Consider the following 25,459-nt stretch of genomic DNA (forward strand, 5'->3'; position numbering starts at 1 on the left):
TCTGGATTGTTGTTCACAGAAATTATTGTCCCACTGGTGCGGAATAACCAAAAAATCATCTCCTATGCAGATGACCTTAAGATTCTTACCCCAATCAGGCCCAGTCCCAACCTCATCACGACCACTAACCACATTAATAATAGTCTTTTGGAAATCGCATCCTTTCTACAGCACTTTAGCCTCCTTACTATTAATCCCGGGAAGACCAATATAATGATGTTCTCTCTGAAGACCAATCTCTCAAGACCAATCTCTCTCTCTCTCTCTTTGCTCCCACTTTTGGAAACACGCAAATCCCTGTTGTTACTTCACATTCTGACTTAAGTGTGATCTTTAACACAACTCCGTTTCAATACGCAGCTAGATAAACTCGCCTCACGAGCTTCGAGTCTTCGTTGAATAACAAAACAAAATCTTTTTCACATTAAAAATCCCAAAATAATCAGGAAATACATAAGAACGATTATCTACCCACCATTACTGTACGCATCGGAAGTCTGGACCTCAGCCACTCAAACAACAAAAAAGCCTCTTATCGCATCTGAATATTGGCTACTCAATTGGGCCAATTGGAAATCCAAAAGGTAGAACTACAGCATTAGCAAATGCAGTGGGGGATTCCCCGTCTCTCCGAGCTTACTGGTTCCCTGAGGTTGGGCATCACAGTGAAAATGGTCTCCGAGCCATCCATTTGGGATACATACTGCTGGAGAATCCCTATCTCTGCCTTGCGGACTACTCCTAGACTGGCCGCCCGGAATTCGAGACTCTTCCTGACAGATCGATTCCTACCTTTTCAGATGCTGTCCAAGGTCTACAAACTTTATGCTGATCTCAAAAAATTCGCATGTGATAAAGAGAAAGTGCTTTCCATGCAATGACATCAGCTGGAATGAGTTTTATTATTTTATTTTTTTACTTCACTTTGTATGTCCTGACATTGTTAACCCCTGGCCTGCGTGCCGTGACGATTCGGTTGCAACATTAAATTCTCTGTAACCATCTTTTATTTTCTTAAGTTGCAATAAAGTCTCTCTCTCTCTCTCTCTCTCTCTCTCTCTCTCTCTCTCTCTCTCTCTCTCTCTAGTCGATCCAGTCATGGGGAAAATCAGATGATATTTCCGATTTTCAGAAAGGTATTATTGTTATAGCACATTTAGCAGTGGCCAAAATTGAGAAAAAACAAAGGAAATCACTAGTGTGTCGAAAGCAACCATATAAAAAGTATACAATGGAAGAGAGCGAAGTTTTAAAAGGAAGAAATATGGCAGAAAGTTGGAACTCCAAGAAAGAGACCGCAGGAATTTGTAGCGAATTTGTGCGTCAGAAGAGAAGATTCAGTGTGGAGCGAATGACTGAAAATTTCAATTTAGACAAAAAAAGACCATTTCCAACCGGGTTACACGGCAAGAGTTGAAGAATCTGTGATTTGGTAGTCGTGAGCCTATATGAAACCCACTTCTTTCTGTAAAAAAATCGAAAGGTTCGACTGGAACCGTGCCGCCAACGACAAGACTGGACTGTGGAACAGTAGAAAAAGATCCTATGGTCTAACGAGGCATGAACCTCATGAAGCCATGCATCCAGGCTGTCTCGTGTCCACCTCAAGCGACCGGAAGTGGTATCATGTCATGGAGTATGTATTGTTGGTACGGATTGGGTGATACCATCAGAAGGTCATGTTACCTCTAATGATATCTTTGGACCAACTTCACCCTGAAATCTTAATTTTCAGCTGGACTGCGATGGATTCTTTCAAGACAACAACGTAATTATCCACCGTGAAAAAAATTGTATCTGAATGGTTCGAGGAACATTTCCAAAATTTCCGATATCTACCGTCACCGCCTAATTCTCTAAATCTGAATCCAGACAATATCTGGGATATGTTGGTAAGCACTTTGACGTCGTAGTTCTCTACCGACCACAATACGGCAACTGACAAATATCCTGATGGAAGAATGGTCAAACTGGAGTTAATACTCCCTCAGACATCTAATGAAATCCATGGCACGACGTATAAGGGTTGTAATTCAGCTAAAAGGTTGCCCTACTAGATACTGAATAAAGGTTTCTAATTTTTTTGCCAGTGATTGTACAAAAGTTGCACTTCCATAGGCTCGATAACGTGGGCAAAACCTTCCACCAAGCTTTTCGCTCACTGAACTAAGGCTCTGTGGAAAGTATTCAAAGGGCAGAGAATGGACCTTCACACTTATGTTGTAATCTAGTTTTTTTGAAACTATCAGGTGACAAAAAAGTTCGTCCCAAAAACACTTTATTCAGAAGAATAATTCATCAAAATTAATAACTTTTTATAGAACTCGCAATTCTTAGAAGCAAGAAATTTATCCAAGTTCATTTCCGGTGCCACTCGGTTTCGAATTTGCTGGTTGTGCAGCAATAAGAAAAGGTGGGAAGATGAGGAAATGTCCGGGGAAATATGGACGATGGCAGAGAATTTCCCGAGCAAGGTTCTTACTCCGGCCTTGCTAAGCTCCTTGCGCCATAAAAACCAAAATCAAATCAAATCAAAAACCTTGTTAAGCTTCGCATTCTCCTCAGAAAACACAACTCCTTTGCGGTATAATAATCGTGTGTACAGTTTTAACGTTAGCTGGGGAATGCAGGATTGAGGGACTACATCTCCCCCCTTCCTCCCCCCAAAAACAGTGACCTGGCACTTCTGTAGTGCTCTATGTGTGATACGTCTGTGGGAATGTGCAAAAGGGCCCTTCTCGGGCCGATTTGCATGTTATACAGGCTGAAAAAACTTTGGTGGAGGTATTCACATAAGGCACTGGGACTATCAATATGTGTACTAGCAGTAGAGGCTGCTGGAGGAGGTGTAATGTATAGGGAAATATTTCCGTAGCATATTCATGGTTTACCCCATAAGAGGGCACCGTGAACGTCAAAGCATATCTGAACAATGCTGAGGACAGGTACACCCGGCATGTTGCATGTTTACCCCTATAAACATAGTTTAAAGATGGCAATGCAACTACTCACTCTGTGTAGTGTAAAAGTGACTTGAAGAAGACTTCAAGCATCTATCCAGAAAATTGTCCGCTCACAGTCGCATTCAAGTTGAAAGGTGAGTTCGTCAGTCTGCTACTTACATTTTGGGAACTGAGGGAATTTTTTGTTACAAGAATAGTCCAATGTCCCTCATGTCACTTGTCAACACCATGCCATGGTGTGTCGGCGCAGTGATTCGGTCCAACGGAGGTTTAACATGCTATTAGCTCATGTGTCCTAATAAAGTTGCCAGAAATTACAGAAGTTGTGAAATTATCATCTTTTAGTAGCTCTGTTTTGTCCGTTCCTTCGTGGCTGCTTAACTGACACGACACATTGCCATCTGTCACCTGTGGAGAGGTCTAGGTGTGATTCCCATCCTGTGGCCTGATAACTGGAGGAATTTCTAAAGTCCTCTTCAATCGCGGTAGTCAGCCGAACTCAGGAGAAGGGAGTGTGATTCCCCACTAGTGAGTTAATCCGGATTTTTTAAGCACGAATAGCATGAAAAGGAGTCGTTAACACACTTCTATAGAGAAGTACGAGGTCGTATACATACGGTATACGAATATGCATATTAATAATTTGAATTTTATTAATGGTTTGGTCCTTCGTGTCAGCCTAGTCAGCGCGATATGTCAGCTTTAGCTTTGCTATCCCATTTGCACAGAAAGCAAGGGAATTTTGTGTAATCCGACTGTCCAAGAAGTATGGTTAATAACCATACGTCTTGGACCTTCAATTCATCGCATCCTCAATGTACCTTCAATGGTCAGAGGAGTAGCTAATGCGTTGCAAGAATTAGTAAACCGAAAGGGCCCATGAAGACGACTGAAAACCACGTGTCTGTCCTGAAAAAAATATTTATGTACAGGTGACATACGGGCATACCCTACTAATTGGCCATAATATGTATATATATATATTAAGGCTTATAAATATTAGTCTATAAGAGAATTATTGCATTATTAAATATATGGAATATTTAGAGATTATCTTAGAGAAAGAAAACTACATTAAATAATACTATTTTTATAAATAGTAGAGAGCCACTGTACGTTTCCCTACATTTCCAGTAACGATGGTTAGTGCTAAAAGGTAATTTAGTACATTAATAATAATAAAAGGCTACGAAAGAAATTCCATGGGGCAAACCAGATTAAATGATCTCGCTGTACTACTATTGAGCATAAAAAAGGCCGCCAAAATGAACCTTAAAGAGCTAATCAGTGATTTGCAAATATATAGACAATGAAGTTGAATTAAATAAGAACAAAATCTATAAAATAACCGAATTATAACGTTATGGATTACTAAACTGCTTATTTTATATTGTTTTGTTATATTGTTATATTGTATATTGTTTTTTATATTGTTATAATATTTTTTATATTGTTATAATATTTTTCATATTGTTATAATATTTAAAAAAAAACATTGGCATTTCATGTTAAATAAAAATAGAGAGGATTCTTCGGTGGGTGGTCTTTTCTTAAAGACTCAAAAATTCTACGACACTGCTGGTGGCAACACTAAAAATTCGGTTTTAATTTTCAGCGGCTAATTTAACATTTTGTATGTAGTTGTAGTTAACATTTTCCAAGGCAGCCAACTAAAATGAAAGCAATTACTTTAAATTAAGATTAATTATATCACTATTTTACACTTTTTCATTTTTATATTCTCTAATTATAATAAAGCATTCGCGCTGGCTTCAACAAAGCGAATAAAATGCGATTGGGAGACATATCAAGATAAATTAGATAACAGACTAAATAGAGTCCATAGATAAGAAAAACTGATTGGTAAGAAAAGATGCAAAATATTTTACTTGTTCTGTAAAATCCACAGTTAAAGATCATGAAAAAGTTTTAAGCATGGATTATATTAATTAATGAGCTAAATACGCAGCTTTTTACTAATTCGAAATTAAGCTGTATTGTGTCAACCAAATTCGATGCTTTTGTTGAAAACGCTCTTGTTAGAAGAAAGCATGCACGCTGCTTTATGCACGATTAAAAAGTTTGCAAGACTTTCTTGATTTGATCTTTAATGCTGAAGTTACCGACTTCAAATAAATTTCAACTGATTTTAATCTGAGATTTTTTCACTGCAATTTAAATCGAATTCCAGATTGTTTCTTGTTATAACACAATGAATAACACAATATAAAAAAACTGAAAAAATTAAAACTTTATCGTTTTTGGTTTAAGGAAGATTGTCACTAATTTTTGGATGCTTTTAGGGATGCCTAAACCGTCTAATAGCATGCCTATCCGTCCGTCCGCACATAATAACTCGACTCCCAATTAACGGATAAACATGAACTTTTATATTGCACTCGTTCAGAAAGTTGTTGAGCCATTACAAATTCACTAAAACGGGGCAAGCAAAAATCCAGTAATTAGACTTTTTTTCACATGAATATCTCAGGTTATCCATACATTGTATAGAATGTTTTTAGTTGATTGGCGAAAGCCGATGCTAAAATTGCTTAATTTTATTTTTCTCTACCCTTTCGCATCTCATATACGAGTATTGTGGCTACTTCTCGTCACTGGGGTATTAGGGTCTTCACATGGTGGATGGTGCAAGGAAGCATGAGGTTTATGCTGCACCAGCCATATATATGAATATTTGTCCAAATGACAATAAACATCCACGGTGTCCACTCCATATTTGCATACAAAATGCCGGTGGAGACAGTGAAGGGGACTTGGAAAATCTTGTTTAGCCACCTAAGTATCCAATATTCTATATTTAGGAAGGTTTTAACGTACGTTTCAGGAGCTGAGGACCAGCTGACCAAAACGTATAAGGCAACCGGGGCAACGAACCTAACAATTATTCCTTCACCAGTTGAGCATTTTGAACTCCAGCTAATTCTTGTTTTCTTCCTGGTGGTAGTGAAATGCTCAGTGAAGGATAACTTGTTGTCCCAGGTAATTCCCAGATCCTTGTAATGATCGATTTTTTGAATGGGTTGGCCATTAACATCTGGGCAGTTTTAAGAGGATTAATTTCGAGCCCAATCGTTTTATTTAAAGTAGTGAAATACCAAGACAACGTCGCGTGGTGAAGATGGTTCCACAATATGAGATCAGTACATTAAGCAACAAAGCATGCGTTTTCTATTAAATATACTAGATATTGTATAAAATGGCATCAGTCGTCAAGAAGCTCATATCATGCATTGCCTTTTAGGCTCAGATACGATTTAGCACATGTTAGTATTAATAGTGATCTCGTTTGTATTGTGAGACTACAAGTGTAATTTCTATGTGATGTTTTTGTGATAAGTTACATAAGTTATGGGCAAATACGATTTTCTGTTTATAGAAATTACTTCAAAATAGATCTATAAAATGAAATTATTGCGTTTGTGTAATAGTTATCTTAAGAATAGGTAGCCATTGTATAGAAATTACTATGCCAAAAATTATTTAATTTAAATATAATGCGACTTCGTTGCACTGGTAGCGTATAGCTAAAAACATTGATCTCATAATATGGACTTAAACCATAAGGACACAGTATTTAACTTATATTTTATAATTAAGATATTGCTAACGTTAAATTAAATTAAGCATACTGAGTGGCAAAACTTTTCGTATGAAATAGAAGAGGTATGGACGTATTGCAATATATAAATGCCTATAGATAGGTGTATCGAAACACATATCAAAAATTATGTATATGTTTGAGACATAAATTAGACCAATTATGATTCCAGACCATACTAGGAACTTTACTGACTACCTGATGCGGATAGACCCAAGAAACTCTGATTGAATCCTTGGTTTTAAAAGTTTTTATTCCTTTATAACAGCAGAATCCACCATATAATTAATTTAACATATTTTTGATGCACTCTATACAAATCAAAGACTAAATCCCAACTTTAAGAGATGTACACTTTCATTCCGAACTGAGAAATGGAATCACAAAATATAAACAACTTCAAGTTTTACATTAATTTTAAACTGTAATACTATTAAAATAACTTGTTCAATTTTTTAAAATCAAAATTTAATATGATTATAGGATGGCCTACACTAAAATGTCTGGAAATTAAATATTCGTCTTTATATTTCTTCGTACAGGCCAAATCCTTGCTCAAATATTTTTTCGATACCACTTTCATTCGCAAAAAAAGGATTGTCTCGAATGTTCAAGAAAATTCTCCTCCCACACACACCGTTCCACAAGTTTGTGAATCAGTGTTTGGGGGATTGCGAGCGAAAAATGACAACCCTGTACCACAATTTGGACATCACCAATTTAGGGCTTCTGGGTGTTTTTTTTTTAATTAATTAAGGCCCAAGTCACAAGAGTAATTTAGATCTACAAGTTCATCCTCAATCTGAATATAAAACTTAAGTATTTTTTCTTCCATTAGCAAATCTACGGCAGCAACCAGCAAGTAAACAGATTGTATCAGATGCTGCACAACAGCAGCAGCAACGACAACAACAGACGCTACCACATCTAAAGTCTGATATTTTAGAAGGAGGCATGGGTGCAAAATCTAAAGAAGAGAGTTCGATTTTCCGGCATCGTGGGGAATCGAAGAAAAATGTATTCGGATGGGAAAATCAGAAACGACAAGAGGTAAGCATTAGTAACGCATTGATTTGCTTTTTAAATTTTTAATAATGTCTAAAATCTGACATTATGTAACCCTTTTGGCATTTCAACTCAATTTTCACTTCCATGGTGAAATGGTATAATGGTATTATACCTTTGCTTTGCAGGATCGCTATGCCAAATTTGCTGGGGTGCAGTATACGCCTGCTGATCTGGCTGATTATATTATCCGGACAGGAGACGAAGAGGGAGTCGCTTTGGCTGTTGAAGAATTAGTTCGAGAAGGCATGGTAATTATATATTCATTTATTTATTTTTTTTGGGAATGACTATATTATTGTATTCCTTTTTAGATGGTGAGAATTTCGATTTATAAAAGATATTCGAAAATTGTTAGGAGTCCCAAGTAAGCAGAAAATAGCGTAATATAACAGTCATCTTAATTAGTTTTCATAATATGGTGGATGTTTTAGCTTTGGGTACTAGTTCCACTTCCACATTACTTAAAACTTCCAATTTTTTCAATCTCCTTTGACGAAGAACGACTGAAACCGAATTGACAAGTTTCAGTCGATTAGGGTTGTAAAGTTTCTGGTTGGTTGTTTTTTTTTTTCATCATTTACCATAATGTAGAGATCGATTGTCCACTGTTCAAGTAGGTATCAGAGCAGGAAATGCTTATAATTCCATAGTATTACAAATCAGTTTATCCTCAAACTTCAGTATTCTAGGAATTCCTTTTTTTTTTAAAGGTTGGAACTGTAGTGAACGTTCGCCTTTATTTAGTCCAAAGAATTTTATTTTTCATTGTTTTTTAAACGTTTTGCTTATTATTTATAATATATTTTTTTATATTTCTTTACATAAAAAACGAGTTGTTTATATAAACAATCTGCTTATGCATTTTTATTTACATATAAAACGATTTGTTTATACAAACTCTGTTTATGCATTTTTCATTACACAAGCAATTTTTTTATATATTTATTCACATTAGAGACATAGTTGGCCAAGAAATATTCTTCAATAAAAATAATTAACGAAGGGCAAGAAATTTAAATGGAAGAAAATGATGTATTCGAGCTGTATGGTGTTCAGGTTCTCCGTACACAATAGTCACTAGAAAGGGCGATGATTATCGATCTTCCAGTTACTCAATTTCTTTGTTTCCTTATTTCTTAGAAGCCACATCTCGTAATATTTGATTAAGCATGCCGGGCTGACAGTTTATAACAAGCAGATGTGCATGGGCAGATGTTTCGGAAATGATATGAAAGGTGAGTGTATTATTTGAGCTAGGTTGATATCTCTGACAAGGCTTCGTGCTGAATAACGATGAAATTAAATTGAGTTTCTCATTGTGGGAGCGTGCGTCAAAGGCGAAGTTTTACCACAATTTCCTGAACTGTGCGATTTCGATTATTTCATTTAGGCATTTGAATCACAATTATTACTATAAATATTGAAGAATAAGCAGTTGATTTTCAAAGAGCAAACGAATAAGTTCAAACCCATTCCTTGAAGTATAATTGCGTTCTTTATTATTCTAATATTGCATAAAATGCTTATGCATTTTTACAGAAAAAAATACATAAATACAATCCATATATATACACTATATTGCCAAAAGTAACCGGACTCCTGCATATTTCCAAATATGTTTTATTGATACAATATTTAATAATGTCCACCCACCGATGGCCTTTACGCATTGTATCATCGTCAGTAGACTTCGAACCAAGTTTTATTATAACAGGAACATTCTTCCTTTCACACAGCGGTCAATTCGTCTACTAATTGCGGACGTATTGGCCAGACCCGAAACCGACGTTCTAATTAAGCTCAAAGGTATTCAATGGAGTTAAGTCGGCGCTCTAGGCAAGCTAATGAAGCTTTTGCACGCCACTGTCTTAAAACCAAGCCACTTAGAGGTTGTGCACTTCGTCACGGTGCACTGTGTGTCTTTCCCATACTACTGACACGGTGTAGGAAGAGCGAAATTGTCAAGAATATCATTGTTCCTGAAACAATGAACGTCGCTTGACATTCATTGTTTCAGGAACGACAGCCAATGTCCCAAACCGAAAACACGAGAAGTAATTCCATATGGTAACAGCACCTCTGTCAAACTTCACACTTTGGAGGACACTTCAGTCAACAACGTTCTCCAGGCATCCGGCTAGATCTAAACATAGCCATGAAATCGAAAAACCATGTACCATGATTCTTCACTCCATAATAGAGCTTCCCAAATTTAAGGAACCAAGTACAATGGGTTGTTAAGCAAACAAGTCAAGGCTGTGCATTGCGTGCTGTGATGTTTGGTTTGAATACTACGGCTGTTCCATAAAATCCGATGTCATGCAGCTTCATAGATATTGTCCTTGTATTGATATCAGTTCTTCTGGCGTCGCTGAGCTCCTGCTTGACAGGTTCCATGAGGGCTGGCTAACCAAACCTATGTACCAATCTTCTGAGCTTCCTCGCCTCTTTCCATCAATTCCTGCCGTCTACCTGTACCAGCACCATGGCGTTTCCATTTGATGATTACGGGCATCCTATTGTGTCACCGTTGGAAGCCCTCAAGGGCTTATACCTATTCTTGATACGTGGATGTTGGAAATCGTTCATTTTTCCCAAATCCCAAGGGATAACTAGATAATTTTGGCAATAAGGTGTATATGTAGTTTAGAAACAAAAGTGCGTAAAATGAAAATGTCATCTGAGATTATAATATTCGTAAAATATAAATTGTGATTTTAAGACTGAATAAGAAAAAAAAAACATCACAGGAAAGATGCACAACTACAATTTCAAAAATTTTAAACGGGATCTATAAGATTTTTTAAATTGTATATTGCTGGAATCCGCCTTTAAGCAGATGACTCCCCAATGTCAACAAATATCTTCTTTCGTCTTCTCCACCTCCAACCCAAGCACGGTACCAAGTACTATAGGTTCTAATACCTCTCGTGTTTGGGGTTTACATAAAAAAAAAAAGAAAAGCCACGTTACATGGCCGTACCTAGAAAAATGGAAGATCGTCATTATTTATAAAAATTTCTCTAGCAGCAACAAAAATACTTCGTTTCATGGATATCGTGCATGTTTAAAAGAGCACAAAAAGTAATTAAAAATTAATGAGAATTTAACCGCCACAAGGAGGTAGTGCCAAGTTTTCAAGAGATAATCAGGGAGTAGATGCCTTAAAAAAAAAAATAAATAAAAAGTCCCTGGAAAAGTTTAACAAAAGTTAATTTTAAAATTTTGATGTAAAATAAGAATACGAACATTACTATTATTTTATTATTATTATTGTTGTTGTTATATATCATTTCTTCCTGACGTGGGGTTCCAACCCGTGATGGTTACTAGTACCAAGTGCACAGGGTGGTTGTTATGTCTAGTGTTACTGTTGGTCGAGGAATTCTGTGACTATCCTACAGGTGTTCAGGATTGCGACTTTCTGAAGTTCCTTGTAGGTGTTCTCTGGGAGACCTATTGCTGCTAGACTGTTATGTAGGGTCTTTGGCACCATATCGGTGGTCGACACGATGATCCAGATGGTCGTTACTCGTTTAATATGCCGTATCTCTTTGATCTCCTGTATCTTAGGTTCGTGTACTTCCTGATTTTTTCCTCATGGGGTTTATGGAGATTGCCAGTGTTGGACACCACTATGTCAATCAGATGGGTAGCCTTTTTCTTCTTGTCTACAAGGATTATGTCCGGTCTGTTGTGCAGGATTGTCTTGTCCGTTATTATGGCGCGGTCCCAGTTCAACTTATGGGTTGGGGTATCTAGTACGGCCTGGGGTTCGTACTTGTAATATGGTACACTTTCTTTGATCAACTGGTATTATTATTATATCTCTATACATTAAAAAGGTTTTCCTCCTAGTGATATTTATTCGAGCCAATGGGAGAAGAGAGCGAGGCAATTATGTCACTACAAATGTAATTAATTATTGACGACTGCCTCCATAACGTTCAATAATCTCGTGCACGTAGTGATAGTAATGGAGGCATGTGATGCAAGAAAGCAATGTAGCATCACCCCCCCCCCCCGGCAAAAAAAGACAATTTCATACATCTATTCCCTCTAAAAGTTTGTCCAGTTCCTCCTTGAATTTATTTAAGTTATCAACTTCCACAACAACAGATGGAAGTTTGTACCGAAATTAACCACCCGCTGGCTAAAGGCAAATTTCCGCACATCTATTCCACAACTGTCTTTCCTCAATTTGAATTTATGCCCCCTTAGGTTCGTAATCTGAGCAAGGGGAAGAATCCCATCAGAAGTCAGCATGCTCAACCCATTCAAGGCCTTATACCCTATGCCTCAATCAGATCACCTTGCAGGTGCTTAGTTATTATTATTATTATTATTATATCTCTATACAATAAATAAAGTTTTCCTCCTAGTGATATTTATTCGAGCCAATGGGAGAAGAGGGCAGGGAAATTACGTAATCTATTCGAGCCATAACTGCCTCCATAACGTTCACCAACCTCGTGCACGTGGTTCACTGTCTAATATATGACCACGCCTGCATCATTTGATGTTCCATTGCAATGTTAGCTGATGAAGGGACCTGATATAGTTTGTATATTTATAAATAGTTTAGTATTTTGTAAATATTTTAAATATTTGTATAGTTTGTATATATTTTATTCTTGCTCTTTCGGATGCAACAATATTGCTCATGCATTACATAGGTCATTTCCTGATTAGATATCGATCAGCGCGTTTCGACAGGTATGTCTGGAATCCGTGACGTTTGATTTGCTAATTATACGTACTAACGTAGTAATTAACACAATGCCGCGACCTAGATTGGCAATCACCGATTCCAAGAGAAAACATGACGCCGTCATGAGTCTTCGCGGAAATATAGAGAGAATCATGCCAAAAGGTTACGAACTAATCATAGAATTAGTTCAATGACTACGGAGCAAGTGGAAAATCAACGCGACAGGAAGTGGGTAGCTAATATGGACGAAAAAACAGGCTGAGACTCAGCAAACCGTTAAACGGCTCAGACGTAAAGTAAGATTTTCAGAAGATCATGATAACGAAGAAACCACTAAAGCATCATATTGCGATTTAGGTGATATGGTAGATGAATGTCAACATTGCGGCGGATTATCTTTTCACGGCGAACTCGGAAAAGCCGCGCATTCGTGTTGTCACGGAGAGAAGGTATGTTTGCCGATGGGATACCTATCCAGATGCGTTTTTAGTCTCAGGCGTGGATAGCAAGGTTTTTTCCCCCAGAAACTGGGGATTTTTCTTCCAGAAAAATAGACAACTCCACCAGAGAACACACGCAATTTACAGAGAAAATAAATATATGGGTAGATGTAATCATTTACAGGTGATCCTAATATCATAATTCGTTTTTTTTTTTTTTTTTTAATCCAGACGCTTTAAAGACTTTGTTGTTTGACAACACGGAAAAAGGGAGACACTTCCGAGGAAACGTTCGAGTCTACAACAATCTTTACGCCTTCGCATCTTTTAATGCCGAAAACACGGACTTTCAAGGTGGTGGCACCGGCCCTTACACGGTGCGAATACGAAGGAGGTTCCATGGTGAAAGGAACGAACGACGAGTTTAAGATCCGTTAGAGACGTTCCACAATTCGACCAAATCTACATTTATGACAACGGAGAAGCGTTGATGGATGAAGTTAAACAAAATGATTTGTTGTAGGACATTACTGATCGGGTGCAAGTGTCCATCACAGATTCATCAGCTAATAACAGTTCTCTAGGGTTTTCTTTCTTTAGAACTTATCTTCGCAAAAGTTATCTGGATGGATGCCTAATTTGTTGAAGATCTCAAAGCTATGGGCAGGAAACATGTCCCTCTGACAAATTAAGATATATCAGCTTTAGCCATAGAGGGAGGCAAGAGTCAGGGTGATCTCTTCTCGCCTTCTTTGGTCCGGAGATTAATGATGATACAGTTGGGGCATCTATTCGTCCCGTTAAATGCCGTGCTAACGTGAGAAGATTTATTGCAGTCATCAGATGTCTCCAGGAAGTGGTGCCCAGATTTGCTTGAAGGATGGATCTGAAACAGTAAGAGGGCTGCCCACCACCATGTTCACCCATCTTAGCAAACCAATATTCCCATCCGAGGTACATGTTTAGGTAGGGGGTAGGAGCAGAGGACCAAATTTCAGAAGGATAGAGCGGTATAGGTGTAATACACTTCAGGATGTATTGATAAAGCAGCGCTGGATTATGCACACCATGAGCTCCTGTCGTAAGGCCCATAGTGCGGCGTAGGTTATCTATCCTATCCTCTCAAAGTGAGGTTGGAAAGGGAGCCCTTCATTCCAGGTGAGGCCAAGGTCTCTGTGAGACGTCACCCTTTGCACCCGTTCATCGCCTACAAAGATTTGGATACGTTTTTAACTCTTTTGGCGGTGGATAAGCGGTATTTGAGCTGATTTATAAGGGTTCAAATGCAGCCGAATTGTTTCAAGGTATTTTTCTAGAAGCATGAAGGCTTATATCATGGTTCTGATGAGGATTATATGTACTCAAGCAGAATTTCAGGTCGTCGGCATAAGTAATAAAATTTGAATTATATGCATATTGATGGGGAAGTGAATACAGTGGATAAACACCGCCGAATTTAGGTAGTATGGGGTCCTGGTACACATATTTCTACAAGCCCTAATAATAATAAGGTTGCAGGAGCCCGTGGAATAATAATAATTGCGTTGGCCACGAAGCTTCCAGAAGCCATCCACCCCGCCTTGCTGTGGATGAATTCGTGTCTTTTAATGACCACACAAAAGTCACGACCCCCATATTCTATTAATATTTTGCTCTAATTATGTAACTGCATCTCTACTAATGAAATTTTAAATACTATTCCCTGAACTTCGCAGATGGGAAGGACGGATGCTATTAACTACTTGCAAGATGTAAAAGAAACTTTAATGTATCTTAAAGAGCAATACGAGCAAGAGAGACGGTTGTCTGAAATGCAGAAGCAATCACTCAGCAGGCCACAGAGTCTTCCAAGCGAGGTAAGTCGTAAAAAAGATTGTTCAACATTAGGAAATGTCTTGTATTTGTATTCGTAGCTAGCGCTTAATTATTCAATATGTAAAACTACTAACGAATTGATTTGTTTCCAACAGACATGTTTTTAACGTAATTCGATGATTGAAGTATTTTGCAATCCATTACTTTATTTCTCTTAACAGAGAAATAAAGTAATGGATCGCAAAATACTTCGACTTTCTCATTCAATTTATTAAGTGGAAAAGGTAGAGTATTTACTGTGCCAAACCACACTAAATACTCCGCCAATTATTAGTTAATACATTGAATAGTTGCGATATTTTTAACCTTAAATGAAACAAGCACGGTTAATCCAAAATGTATGGAGAAACATTAAAAATAATTTATATTTGTATAAAGATAGAGAAAAATTAAAAATAATTTATATTTGTATAAAGATAGAGAAAAATTAAAAATAATAAAATATATGCTAATTAAACATACAGCAAGCTTAATGATAAAACATCGGTGAAATTAGTTAAGAGGCCAATCATAAATACAGGGGATAGACGAAATAATGGAAACATCTAATATGAAAATAGTTTTTGTAATGGCTGTATGATGTATTGATGAATATGCAGTGATGATATTTTTTGTTTCTTGCAGGTAATACTGTGAAGGAAAGACAATAAAAGCTGATGTTTATTTAGAGGTGATGTAAAAAGATACATGAAGAAAATTATCGACCTGTCTGAATTCCAAAGAGGTAAAATGTTGGTGCACGTTTAGCGGGGGCATCGGTAACTAAAACTGCTGATTTGTTTAAGGTATCCAGAGCAAGTGTATCGAAGGTGATGTCTGCATTTGCCAATTATGGAAAAACAAAATTTGACAGGACGAATTGTGCCAGAAAATCGAAGATGACTGAAAGAGACCGCAGGAAAAAACACCGAAAAGGATTGTAGCCGGAAAACAAAACTACACCCTCAAAAATAAATGCAAAACTTATGTGTGTGTCTCAGCAATCCAGTTTCTAGCAAAGCAGTTCGGCGAGAAATTCATAAAGCGAAAATTTATAGCAGAGCCACTATTACCAAGCCGCCCGTTACTGATGGTAGTACTAGAAAGAGGATGCAATGGTGTAAGGAGCACAAAAACTGGACACTTGATAATTGTCAATATGCCATATTTTCAGACGAATCATTATTCACATTTTTTTCAACATCAGGGAGCGTTTATGTCAAATGAAATGCATCATCCTGACTGTATTGTGCCATCCGTCAAACATGGAGAATCGACATTGGTTTGGGCAGCAATATCTTGGTATTCTTTAGGTCCCATCATCATCTTGAACGGGCGAATTACTGCCACTGATTTCCTTGATATTCTGAGTGGTTAGATTCATTCCATGACCTCGATTGTTTCCCACAGTCGAGGCCATGTTTCAAGACGATGAGAAATATGGAATCCTTGGTTTGAGGAGTACGAAACTGAGGCTAATTACCCATGGCAATCACCATATTTAAAGTAATTGAGTCACAGTGGACCTATGCGGAGCGAAATGTGAGAAGCAGGTTTCCTCCACCTTCTTCACTCAAGTCGCTTGAAACGTTTCTCCAAGAAGAATGGTTCAATAATCCTCTTAAGACAGTTCAAGATTTATTTGAATCTATTCCACGTAGAATACAAGCTGTTTCAAAAGCAAAGGGTGGCCCAACACCTTATTAGTGCATACCTGTAAATTTTATCATAGGTGTTTCCATTATTTCGTCCACCACCTGTACATTATATTATTTTTAAATCCTACATTTTCACTCCCTTGTTTTTAATGACGCTCCCGAGCAAAGTACCTTTAAAGCATTTGAGATACTCAGTGGGCCGAAAACTATCCGAAAAATGGTGAAATGGTTAGCTTCTTCGCACGACAACGTGCCATAAATCCCGAAAAATGGCGAAATGGTTAGACCCTTGTCACGACAATGCGCCCTGCTGTGGTGAAAGAGCTGCCAGGAAATTTGTGATCAACAAAAACATTCCCGTGGTGCTGCACCCATCTTATTCTCTGATTTGGCACCATAAAGCTTCTGCTATTTCCAAATTTAAAACAGAACATGAAAGGAAAACGATTTCAATCGATTCAAGAAATCCAATCAAACACGACAGACCGTTAAAAAAGCATTTACGATGGAACAGGTGCTTGATTGCAGGAGGTTATACTGAAGAATATTAGCAAAGTATTTATCATTTTAAATTGATTTTTTGCAACACGCACCGAGATTTCTGATCAAACGTCGTGAATTTTATTTCTTTTTTTTAAAATTACTCCAATATATTAAAATTATTATCTGTTTTCCAATACCACTCGGGTACATCAAAATTTTAAAATGAGAAAGACTGTGGCTTAAAAATTAAACAAAAAAGTTGATCTCGAAAAGAATAACTAACACGAAGAATAAAACCAAACTGTTTAGAAACTCTTCTGATTACTCTGTTTGCATTGAAAAGAACATTTGAAGCAAATGAAATGGCAAGATCATTTACTTTGGAGATCGTCTTAATTGAATGAGAGGTCAGAGTAGTTAACAATCAACTTTCCAGGATGACAACACTAATAACTGGATCATCATCATCAGCCATTTTCAATTCACTGCAGGATGAAGGCCTCTCCAGCAACTTTCCAGTTCCTTCTGTTTTGAGCAGTGACCATCCATTTACTACCCAAAGACTCATGAATTTCATCTATCCATCTCCGCCTTTGTCTTCCAGGTTTTCTTCTAGCTCCTCTTGGGTACCATTCTATTATTTTCTTAGTCCATCTGTCATCATGTCTCCGAGCTATGTGTCCTGCCCAAGACCATTTTAGTTCTTTAGTTTTGATAAGAATGTCCAGGTTTTCTTCTAGCTCCTCTTGGGTACCATTCTGTTATTTTCTTAGTCCATCTGTCATCATGTCTTCGAGCTATGTGTCCTGCCCAAGACCATTTTAGTTCTTTAGTTTTGATAAGAATGTCCTTTACTTGCGTTTGCTGCCTAATCCATGTGTTTCTCTTCTTATCTAACAGTCTGATTCCCAATATAATTCGTTTCATTCTTCGCTGTGTAGTTCTCAGCTTCTCTTCCATTCTTTTGGTGAGTGCCCAAGTTTCACTTCCATAAGTCATGGTGGGAAGTATACACTGATTCATTATTTTACGTTTCAGACAAACTGGGATATTGCTCTTCAGTATGTGACTATATTTCCTGAATGCTATCCATCCAAAATTTATTCTTCTCTTGACTTCCAGCCATTTATCATTATTACAGCTAATAACTTGTCCCAGATAAGTATATGACTCCACCTTTTCAATTACTGCTCCTCCAATCATTATTTCCCTTTCCGTGGCATACTTGTTCATCATTACTTTTGTTTTAGCCATATTCATCTTTAGTCCAAAATCCTTACTAACTGTGCATAACTGATTAAGATTTTCCTCTAATTCTTTGGGATCGTGGCTTATGATCACAATGTCAACTGCAAATCGTAAATGGTTTAGGTACTCTCCGTTCACATTGAATCCTTTCTGCGACCAGTCTAATCTTCTGAAAGCTTCCTCAAGAGCAGCAGTAAACAGCTTCGGAGATATTGTGTCTCCTTGTCGAACTCCTTACTCGATTTTAAATTTCCTACTGTCTTTGTCTAGTCTAATAAAGGAGGTAGCATTCTCATATATTTTCTTCAAAATCATAATATGTGGGGTATCTATGGCTTGTCTTTCCAATGCCCGAAACATTGCCTTGTATGGAGTCAAATGCCTTTTAATAATCCACAAATGCCAGGCATAATGGTGTTTTATATTCATTTGCTTTCTCCATTAGCTGTGATATTACGTGAAGGTGATCCATAGTTGAGAATCCTGTCCTAAAGCCAGCTTGCTCTTTCGGTTGATTCTCATCAAGTATTCTTTCTAATCTGTTAGTAATGCCCCTTGTGAACAACTTGTAGATGTGGGATGACAAGCTAATTGGTCTATAATTTCCAATTTCTGTTTTATCTCCTTTCTTATGCAGCAAAACTATGATTGCATTATTCCACTGCTTAGGCATCACACCTTTTCTAATGCACTTTGTGAAGAGCCTTGCCAGTTTTTGTGTTATGTCTCTTCCTCCCAATTTTAACAACTCTACAGTAACTTCATCTTCCCCCGGGGCTTTCCGAGTCTTCATTTTCTTCAATGCATGTTCTACCTCATCAGGAAGAATATCGGGTATGTCGTATGTGTTGCTACTTTGCAATCCATCTTCCCCACTGCTGGTATCATTCCCTCGCTCCTTGTATAATTCTCTATAGTAGTCTTCTGCTATTTGAATTATGCCTTCTCTGCTGTTTATAAGTACACCATCGCTATTCTTCAGTTTCAGTATCATTTGTCTTTCTGTATTACTGCTCATGGCTGCTGATTTAAATACTTTGCTTTGCCTTAATGCTTGTTCTACTTTTCTTGTGTTAAATCTTCTTATGTCCTCTCTGAGTCTCTTTCTAATGGCTTTGCATAACTCAGTATACTCAATTTTCTCCCTGTCAGTGTTTTTCTTGCTCTTCATTTGTCGTCTTCGGTTCATCATGACAAGCGTTTCTTGACTAATTTTTTCTTCTTTGGATTTCTGTTTCCCTATAGGTTTCTTGGGCTTTATCACTTTCAGAAAGTTGTAATATTCCTCGTCGATATCTTGGTCCTGATCAGTCTGTAGAAGCTCAAACTTGTTCTTGAGTTCCAGTACATACTGCTTTTCTCCTCCTCTGTTATCTCAAAGACCTTTGTATTATTTACTCGAGTCAGTTTTTTCCTTTCCTTTCCTACATCTATATCAAGTGTACATCTTACCATTCTGTGATCACTTCCAACATTTACCTTATTCAGGACGGTAACATCATTCACAATATATCTTCTGTTAGTGAGGATGAAGTCGATTTCATTAGTTGTTAATACATTTCAACTCTTCCATGTCCACTTTCCGTTCACCCTTTTCTTGAAAAAAGTGTTCATTACTGACAGTCCTTGAGATTCTGCAAATTCCACAAGTCTTTCACCTCTTTTATTTCTTTCACCAATTCCAAAATTTCCTATAGTTCCTCTTTCTGCGCTGTTTTGCCTTTTTCCAACCTTAGCATTGAAGTCCCCCATAATAACAGTGTAGTGGGATTTCTGCTCATCTAGAAGACTCTCAATTTCGGTGTACATTTCTTCAACCTCTTCATCATCATGGCTCGGTGTTGGTGCATAAATCATTATAATCTTTAGCTTGTACCTCTTAGATATCTTGAGTATTAGTCTTGACACCCTTGGTGATGTACTTTTGAATTTCAAAATGTTGTTTTTAAAATCTTTATGGACCAGAAACCCAACTCCACCTTCACTCCTTTCACTGTTTCCATTGGTGTACAGAAGATTTCCACTTGATAAACTTATAAGTGATTCATTTCTTCTTCTTGTTTCAGCCAACCCGATGATATTCCAATTCACATTTTATAATTCCTTTTCCAGCTGTAATATCTTGTCTTCACCGATGAGTGATCGTACGTTATAACAGGCCAAGTTCAGTTTCCGTGCATGGCAGCCTGGTCGTACCGAGAGATTCTTAGCACCCTCTGCTTCCACTCTGATCCTCTCGCTGCCGTAAGAGGGAGAGTGAAAGCTGCTGGGGACTGAGGGCCATTTGTATTGTTGTGCTGTCATATGCTGGAGGGCTTGGTCTTTTCCTCTTCACGCTGACCAGGCGTCTTGAAGAGAACCACTCTACACGTTCGTTGCCACCTAAGTGACGTAACAGGGCTTACCATCGAGAAGGTGTGCATGAGTGGATTTTAGGGAGGCAGGCCAACCGGACTTCTCCTAAATCTTCTGTAATAGAGAGATATTGGATCCATCAGTGTTTTAGGCTGAGTGTCTGATAATACACAGGATACCTGTTCTCCTCTAAGCCTCCTAATAACTGATTCCCCTAATAACTGGATATTTAGGTTTAATTGGCCTAGCTCTCCAGCCAATGAGGCTGAAAATTTTAGACCACTCAACGAACTCCGACCAATCGACAAAAAGAGTGTCGAAGCTGTAACTAACTAGTGTAGGAAGTAATCGAAGAGAATTTTTAATGTGGTCTGCCTGCATAACTTTCAATACAGCAGCATATCTACAGTTACAGCAATCTCGAAAGGAATTTTATTATTGGGTATCATGGCCAAAGATAATAGTAATACTGACTCACTAATTTTCGCAATAGTTATATATTTTCTAAACTTATTTCCTCACTCTCGTTTTCAGGATCCTGTTCTATCTGAACCATAGAGAACCATCCAATCTGCCCATGTCTGAATAAGGCTTTGTCGGCGTAAAACAAGAAGTGAGAACTGGAAAGTAATTTAACTTTTAGACACCAGTGTACATACCTTTTAAGGGCCACCGCATGGAATTATCCACGTTAGATATGATTCAGTCGTGTAGAGATGAAATAAGAGGCGAGTCTAAAAACGATTCGTGAGGGACAATGTATGCTCTGAATAGATCAGTGTAAATAACATTACACTGCTAGTTTGTCTCATTGTTTTTAACAACGAATTCTAAAACTTTCAAATTTTAACTTCTCGATAATGCGAATTGGTTGGACTCATCGCTGGAAACATTGTTCAGGATAATATGAGACAATTTAATGGAGTGTGGATGATCAAGAGGAATGGATTGGTAAAGAAATATCACATTAGTAGCAAAATCCCACCATACACAACGTTCCAGGATTTATGTACATTTTTTTACACTATTTAGTATCCGTAGAAATTAGAAACATTGAGAATATGTTAAATTCTGTGAAACAAATTTACTGCCATAGATAATTTTCAAGGATAAACTAAAGAGAACTCATCTCCAAATACATAGAGTTCCACATATCTCTTTATTGTATTTCTAGAGGCCATCGATTGCCACTCAAAGTTTATCCCTTCCTGAAAGTCAGAAACGCACATCGGCTCTTATGGGGTCCAAACTACCATCTCCAATCGCCACACCGCAAGGTAAACAGGTCGATTTAACAACTGCACCAGTCAAAGATTCCAAGAATGATGATCTGGAAGAGCAACGAAAGGAAATTGCAATGCTGGAAAAGTTAAAGGAAGCCAATAACTTTTACGATCAGTATACGCTAGAGGAAGTGATCTATCAGCTGGCTAAAGACATGTTCACACAAAGTATGGTTCGAGGTAAGAATCGAAATTATTTGCATGTACTATAAATGGTAAATTTTATTATTTAAGTCACGACACGTCCAACGTTCTAAGTGAAATATCACGTCTAGCCCTTAAACAAAAAAGGTTTGTTTATATTTTGTCAGTATCCATAGAAACAGTATACGTACTGTACTAGGAACAGTATACATACATTCTCTCTCTCTCTCTCTCTCTCTCTCTCTCTCTCTCTCTCTCTCTCTCTCTCTCTCTCTCTCTCTCATGTCACCCGTTTTCCAAATGCTCCGATAGTGTCTCCTTTCCCTGTTATTTTTCTGTCCACATCATACTCGTAGTCGGCTTAAAATCGATAATCCAAATACCAACATCAAAAATTTTGTTAGCTGTTAAAATAAGAGTCCGAGGAAGTGGGATTAGATTCTGTTCGTTGTTACTCTGTGGATAGCTGAGAAGGAGACAGAGAGAAAGAAAGAGAGGACATCGTTAAAATCCTCACTAATGATCGAGATTCCAGGCTAGTAATATGGCATTTGTGGTCCATAAATGAAATCAATTCTGTGCGCACTAACAGAGAAAACTCGTTAGGTTTGCTGTTGTGATCTCAGCGCGGTAAAGTCAGTCGGTCATTACAGATTTTCGATAGACTGTTGGAAACGCTGTCAGCTACTTCGAACAAAAATTGCACAGCCTTTAACAACGCATTATTGCTAAGGCAACTGTTGGTTTGAAAACCAGATATATTTCTTAAAAAGAGCAGATGTTGTTTTATTTGGATGTGTATTTTATATCAGATCAAAATGGAGACAAATATAGCAGAGTTTAATATAAAAAAAAATGAAAAGATAATAAAAATAAATATCATTCGAAGTGGTTTTAGTGATTGACGTAAGCTGCGCAAATCCCAATGGATTTCGAAATTCTCATGCAATGCGAGTTTTTTTTTTTTTTTTTGCAGGATCAGTTATCTCTGGAAATGGCATGTTTTTCTTCTACGTTGGTCATGGCAAAGCTTTCTTTATTAAGATCGATTCTGCAGCGCAAGAAAGGCTTCAGTGGTCATTCTGATACCTGCCGAGCGTCAGTCGTGGAACGACAAAGCGAAATAGGCCTGAATAGACCTTTGGGTATTGTGTTGGTTATTGATGATGTACGTTGATGTCTCAATAGGAAATTTATTTTTACCAAAATTTTCCCGTATCATTATTAAGCAAAGAACTCATGTGTGGAAATTTCCGAACACCTGGACTTCTTTTTATTTTATATTATTTATTTTGTGGGTTTGAACGCAGAATATAATGGGATAATCACATGGTCATGCCATACATCAGACGAAATATTAATTCGAAAAGGTTATTTCGTAGGAACGCAACCCACATATAGCTGACTACATTCCTACATTTGTCAATAAAACGATAGGAAACATATTTCCTATAACATTAGTTGCAAAAATCTATCTTTCTATTCTGAAACTTTAATTATGAGCTGCGTTTTTCGAGAGATAAAGTATTTGAACTTTAAACAACACGATAAATATTTTAATAAATATACATCATGTTATAAACCCGGTAAGGGGTTTGTAATATGATGTTTCTTGTTTACATACACAAAGACATCATTAGAGCTGTACTTTGTTTACCTTATTTTTGAGCTATTAAAAAAAACAACTAAAAAACCACACCGAAGATGCTTTTAGTCCCCATTCCCCACAAAAAATACTTCAAGTGAAATCCCAAGCCATCTCCAAATCTATTATTAATAATAATAATAATACAATACAATACAATTTATTTATCAAAATAATAATAATAATAATAAAGTAAAATTTACTTTATTATTATTTTTTCGGTGATAAATAAATAATGAACATCTTAGGGACAGATGGCGCCAGTTATGCAGCGAACGAAATACAGCAGAACCTCCATTTTACTGTAAAAAGTTCAAACGTTTTACAGTTCAAAGTAGATATTAGGTTATAATGCACATATATACTAAACCTAATATACACATATATTTGCAAAAGCATAATAAGACAAATTACGCGATTTATTTTTTTTATAAAAGCTTGTTAATTGAATTTTTGTTTTCAATCTATCTCGCACTTTTTATCGCTTTAAATTTTGGTTAATTCTGCTCCTTCCTGGCTTTGAGCCATCCAGTAAGTTTGTTTCAGCTTTATTCAACAGAAGATGAAAGATGAGTTAGAAAGTTCATCAGTCATTTATTTCATCTTTTCATTTGTTTATCACCCATATTCAATATCAATCATTACTATGTATTAATTCACATTACTTTCTTAGATTCCTTCAAAAACAGGACATATGCGAGAAAAAAAAAATTGTTTTCGATGAATAACTTCTCATTTAGCGAAAACTTATTCTAGCGCTGTGGAAGAGTTTGGACAGCAGAAGAATTTTTCCAAGCATCTTCAATGTTCTATATATCGCATCCTTTATTGTATATATTTTCCAAAAAGCTTGAACATCAGCATCACTTGCACAAATAAGATTCTGAATAAAGTCTGTAAGGACCTTTTAGGCTTTCTATCATCCTTCGATCTACTGGTTGGATTTCCGTCATAAGATTCAAGATGCATTATCATACAATAACATTGCTTTTGTTGATAAACCTTTAATTCTAAGATGGGAATAATTTACCGCAGGAACAAACATATTGTTAAATCAATCAAAAAAAAAAAAAAAAAAAAAAAAAATATATATACATATACTGTACAGTGTGGCAATTGGAAAACGAGACTGATATTATGAGACCATTGCTGCTGCCATCTACTAGTCTAGAAATAAACATGAAATGAACGGGTGATTGTTCTTGGAGCACTATATAGTCAAGGTCAGTGGCGGATTCAGGGTAGGGGCACCGGGGCACGTGCTTCCCCCTGTCGTTTTTCGGAGAATATACACCAATCGTTTAAATTCCCTTCAGCTACAAAAAAAAATATTTTTTTTTTTCATTGTTAATATAGGATTTTATATATTTTTGCATTGTGCCTCAGTTATTTTCGACTGACTAAAGTTGGCAACACAGATGCTGATGTGATCGCCATTCTAGTTCGAGGCTTCACGCAGTTTGGTCGTCGCCTGACACCGAGTAATCAATAGTAGTAGTACGGTTTTAAGAGCATCAGCGACTAAGGCCATATTGCTCCGTGTATACTGTCTAAATTGTGAGCGTTCTGTGGTCGATTTTCTGTTTGCTGGAAGAAAAACCCGAGTTTCCGGGAGGAAAAACCATGTCCTACCTTTGAGACCGAGTAACTCATCCACATTGTGAAAAAGGCCTATAAAAATTCCTTGCGTCACTGACGGGATTCGAACTCAGGTCTTTCCCATCCGGTGTCGGGAGGACGGTGATTATACTGTGCTACCCACGAGGGCAAAAATGGAAACATATAGTTCTTTTCAAACGTGAACACACACAAAAAAAGAAGAGAGTGAACCTGATAAGCCCCTTACTTGACCGAACTGGAAAATCATAACAAGCCCAGGAGAAGGGGCAGACGAGTTGCATATGAGCTTTACAATGATCTTTATGTTTAAAGATCATCTGAACCACCATAAAAAATCACTTGCATGGAGTCAGCCTTGGGGATGTTAA

At 37.2% G+C, this 25,459-nt stretch overlaps 1 protein-coding gene across 1 annotated transcript in view; it reads left to right on the plus strand.

Annotated features, from left to right (window-relative positions):
- Nucleotides 1–25,459, plus strand: part of LOC150075267 (uncharacterized) — a 155,452-nt gene that overhangs the window by 107,677 nt on the left and 22,316 nt on the right. The window contains exons 5-8 of the mRNA XM_090389295.1: nt 7,421–7,632; nt 7,776–7,898; nt 14,517–14,657; nt 21,574–21,862. Of these exons, the coding sequence (XP_090245421.1) occupies nt 7,421–7,632; nt 7,776–7,898; nt 14,517–14,657; nt 21,574–21,862 (765 nt within the window). The remainder of the gene's footprint in view (nt 1–7,420; nt 7,633–7,775; nt 7,899–14,516; nt 14,658–21,573; nt 21,863–25,459) is intronic.

The sequence above is a fragment of the Mastigoproctus giganteus genome, chromosome 14 (genome assembly GCF_048544385.1).
Source record: "Mastigoproctus giganteus isolate SK-2022 chromosome 14, ASM4854438v1, whole genome shotgun sequence".
Classification (NCBI taxonomy): domain Eukaryota; kingdom Metazoa; phylum Arthropoda; class Arachnida; order Uropygi; family Thelyphonidae; genus Mastigoproctus; species Mastigoproctus giganteus.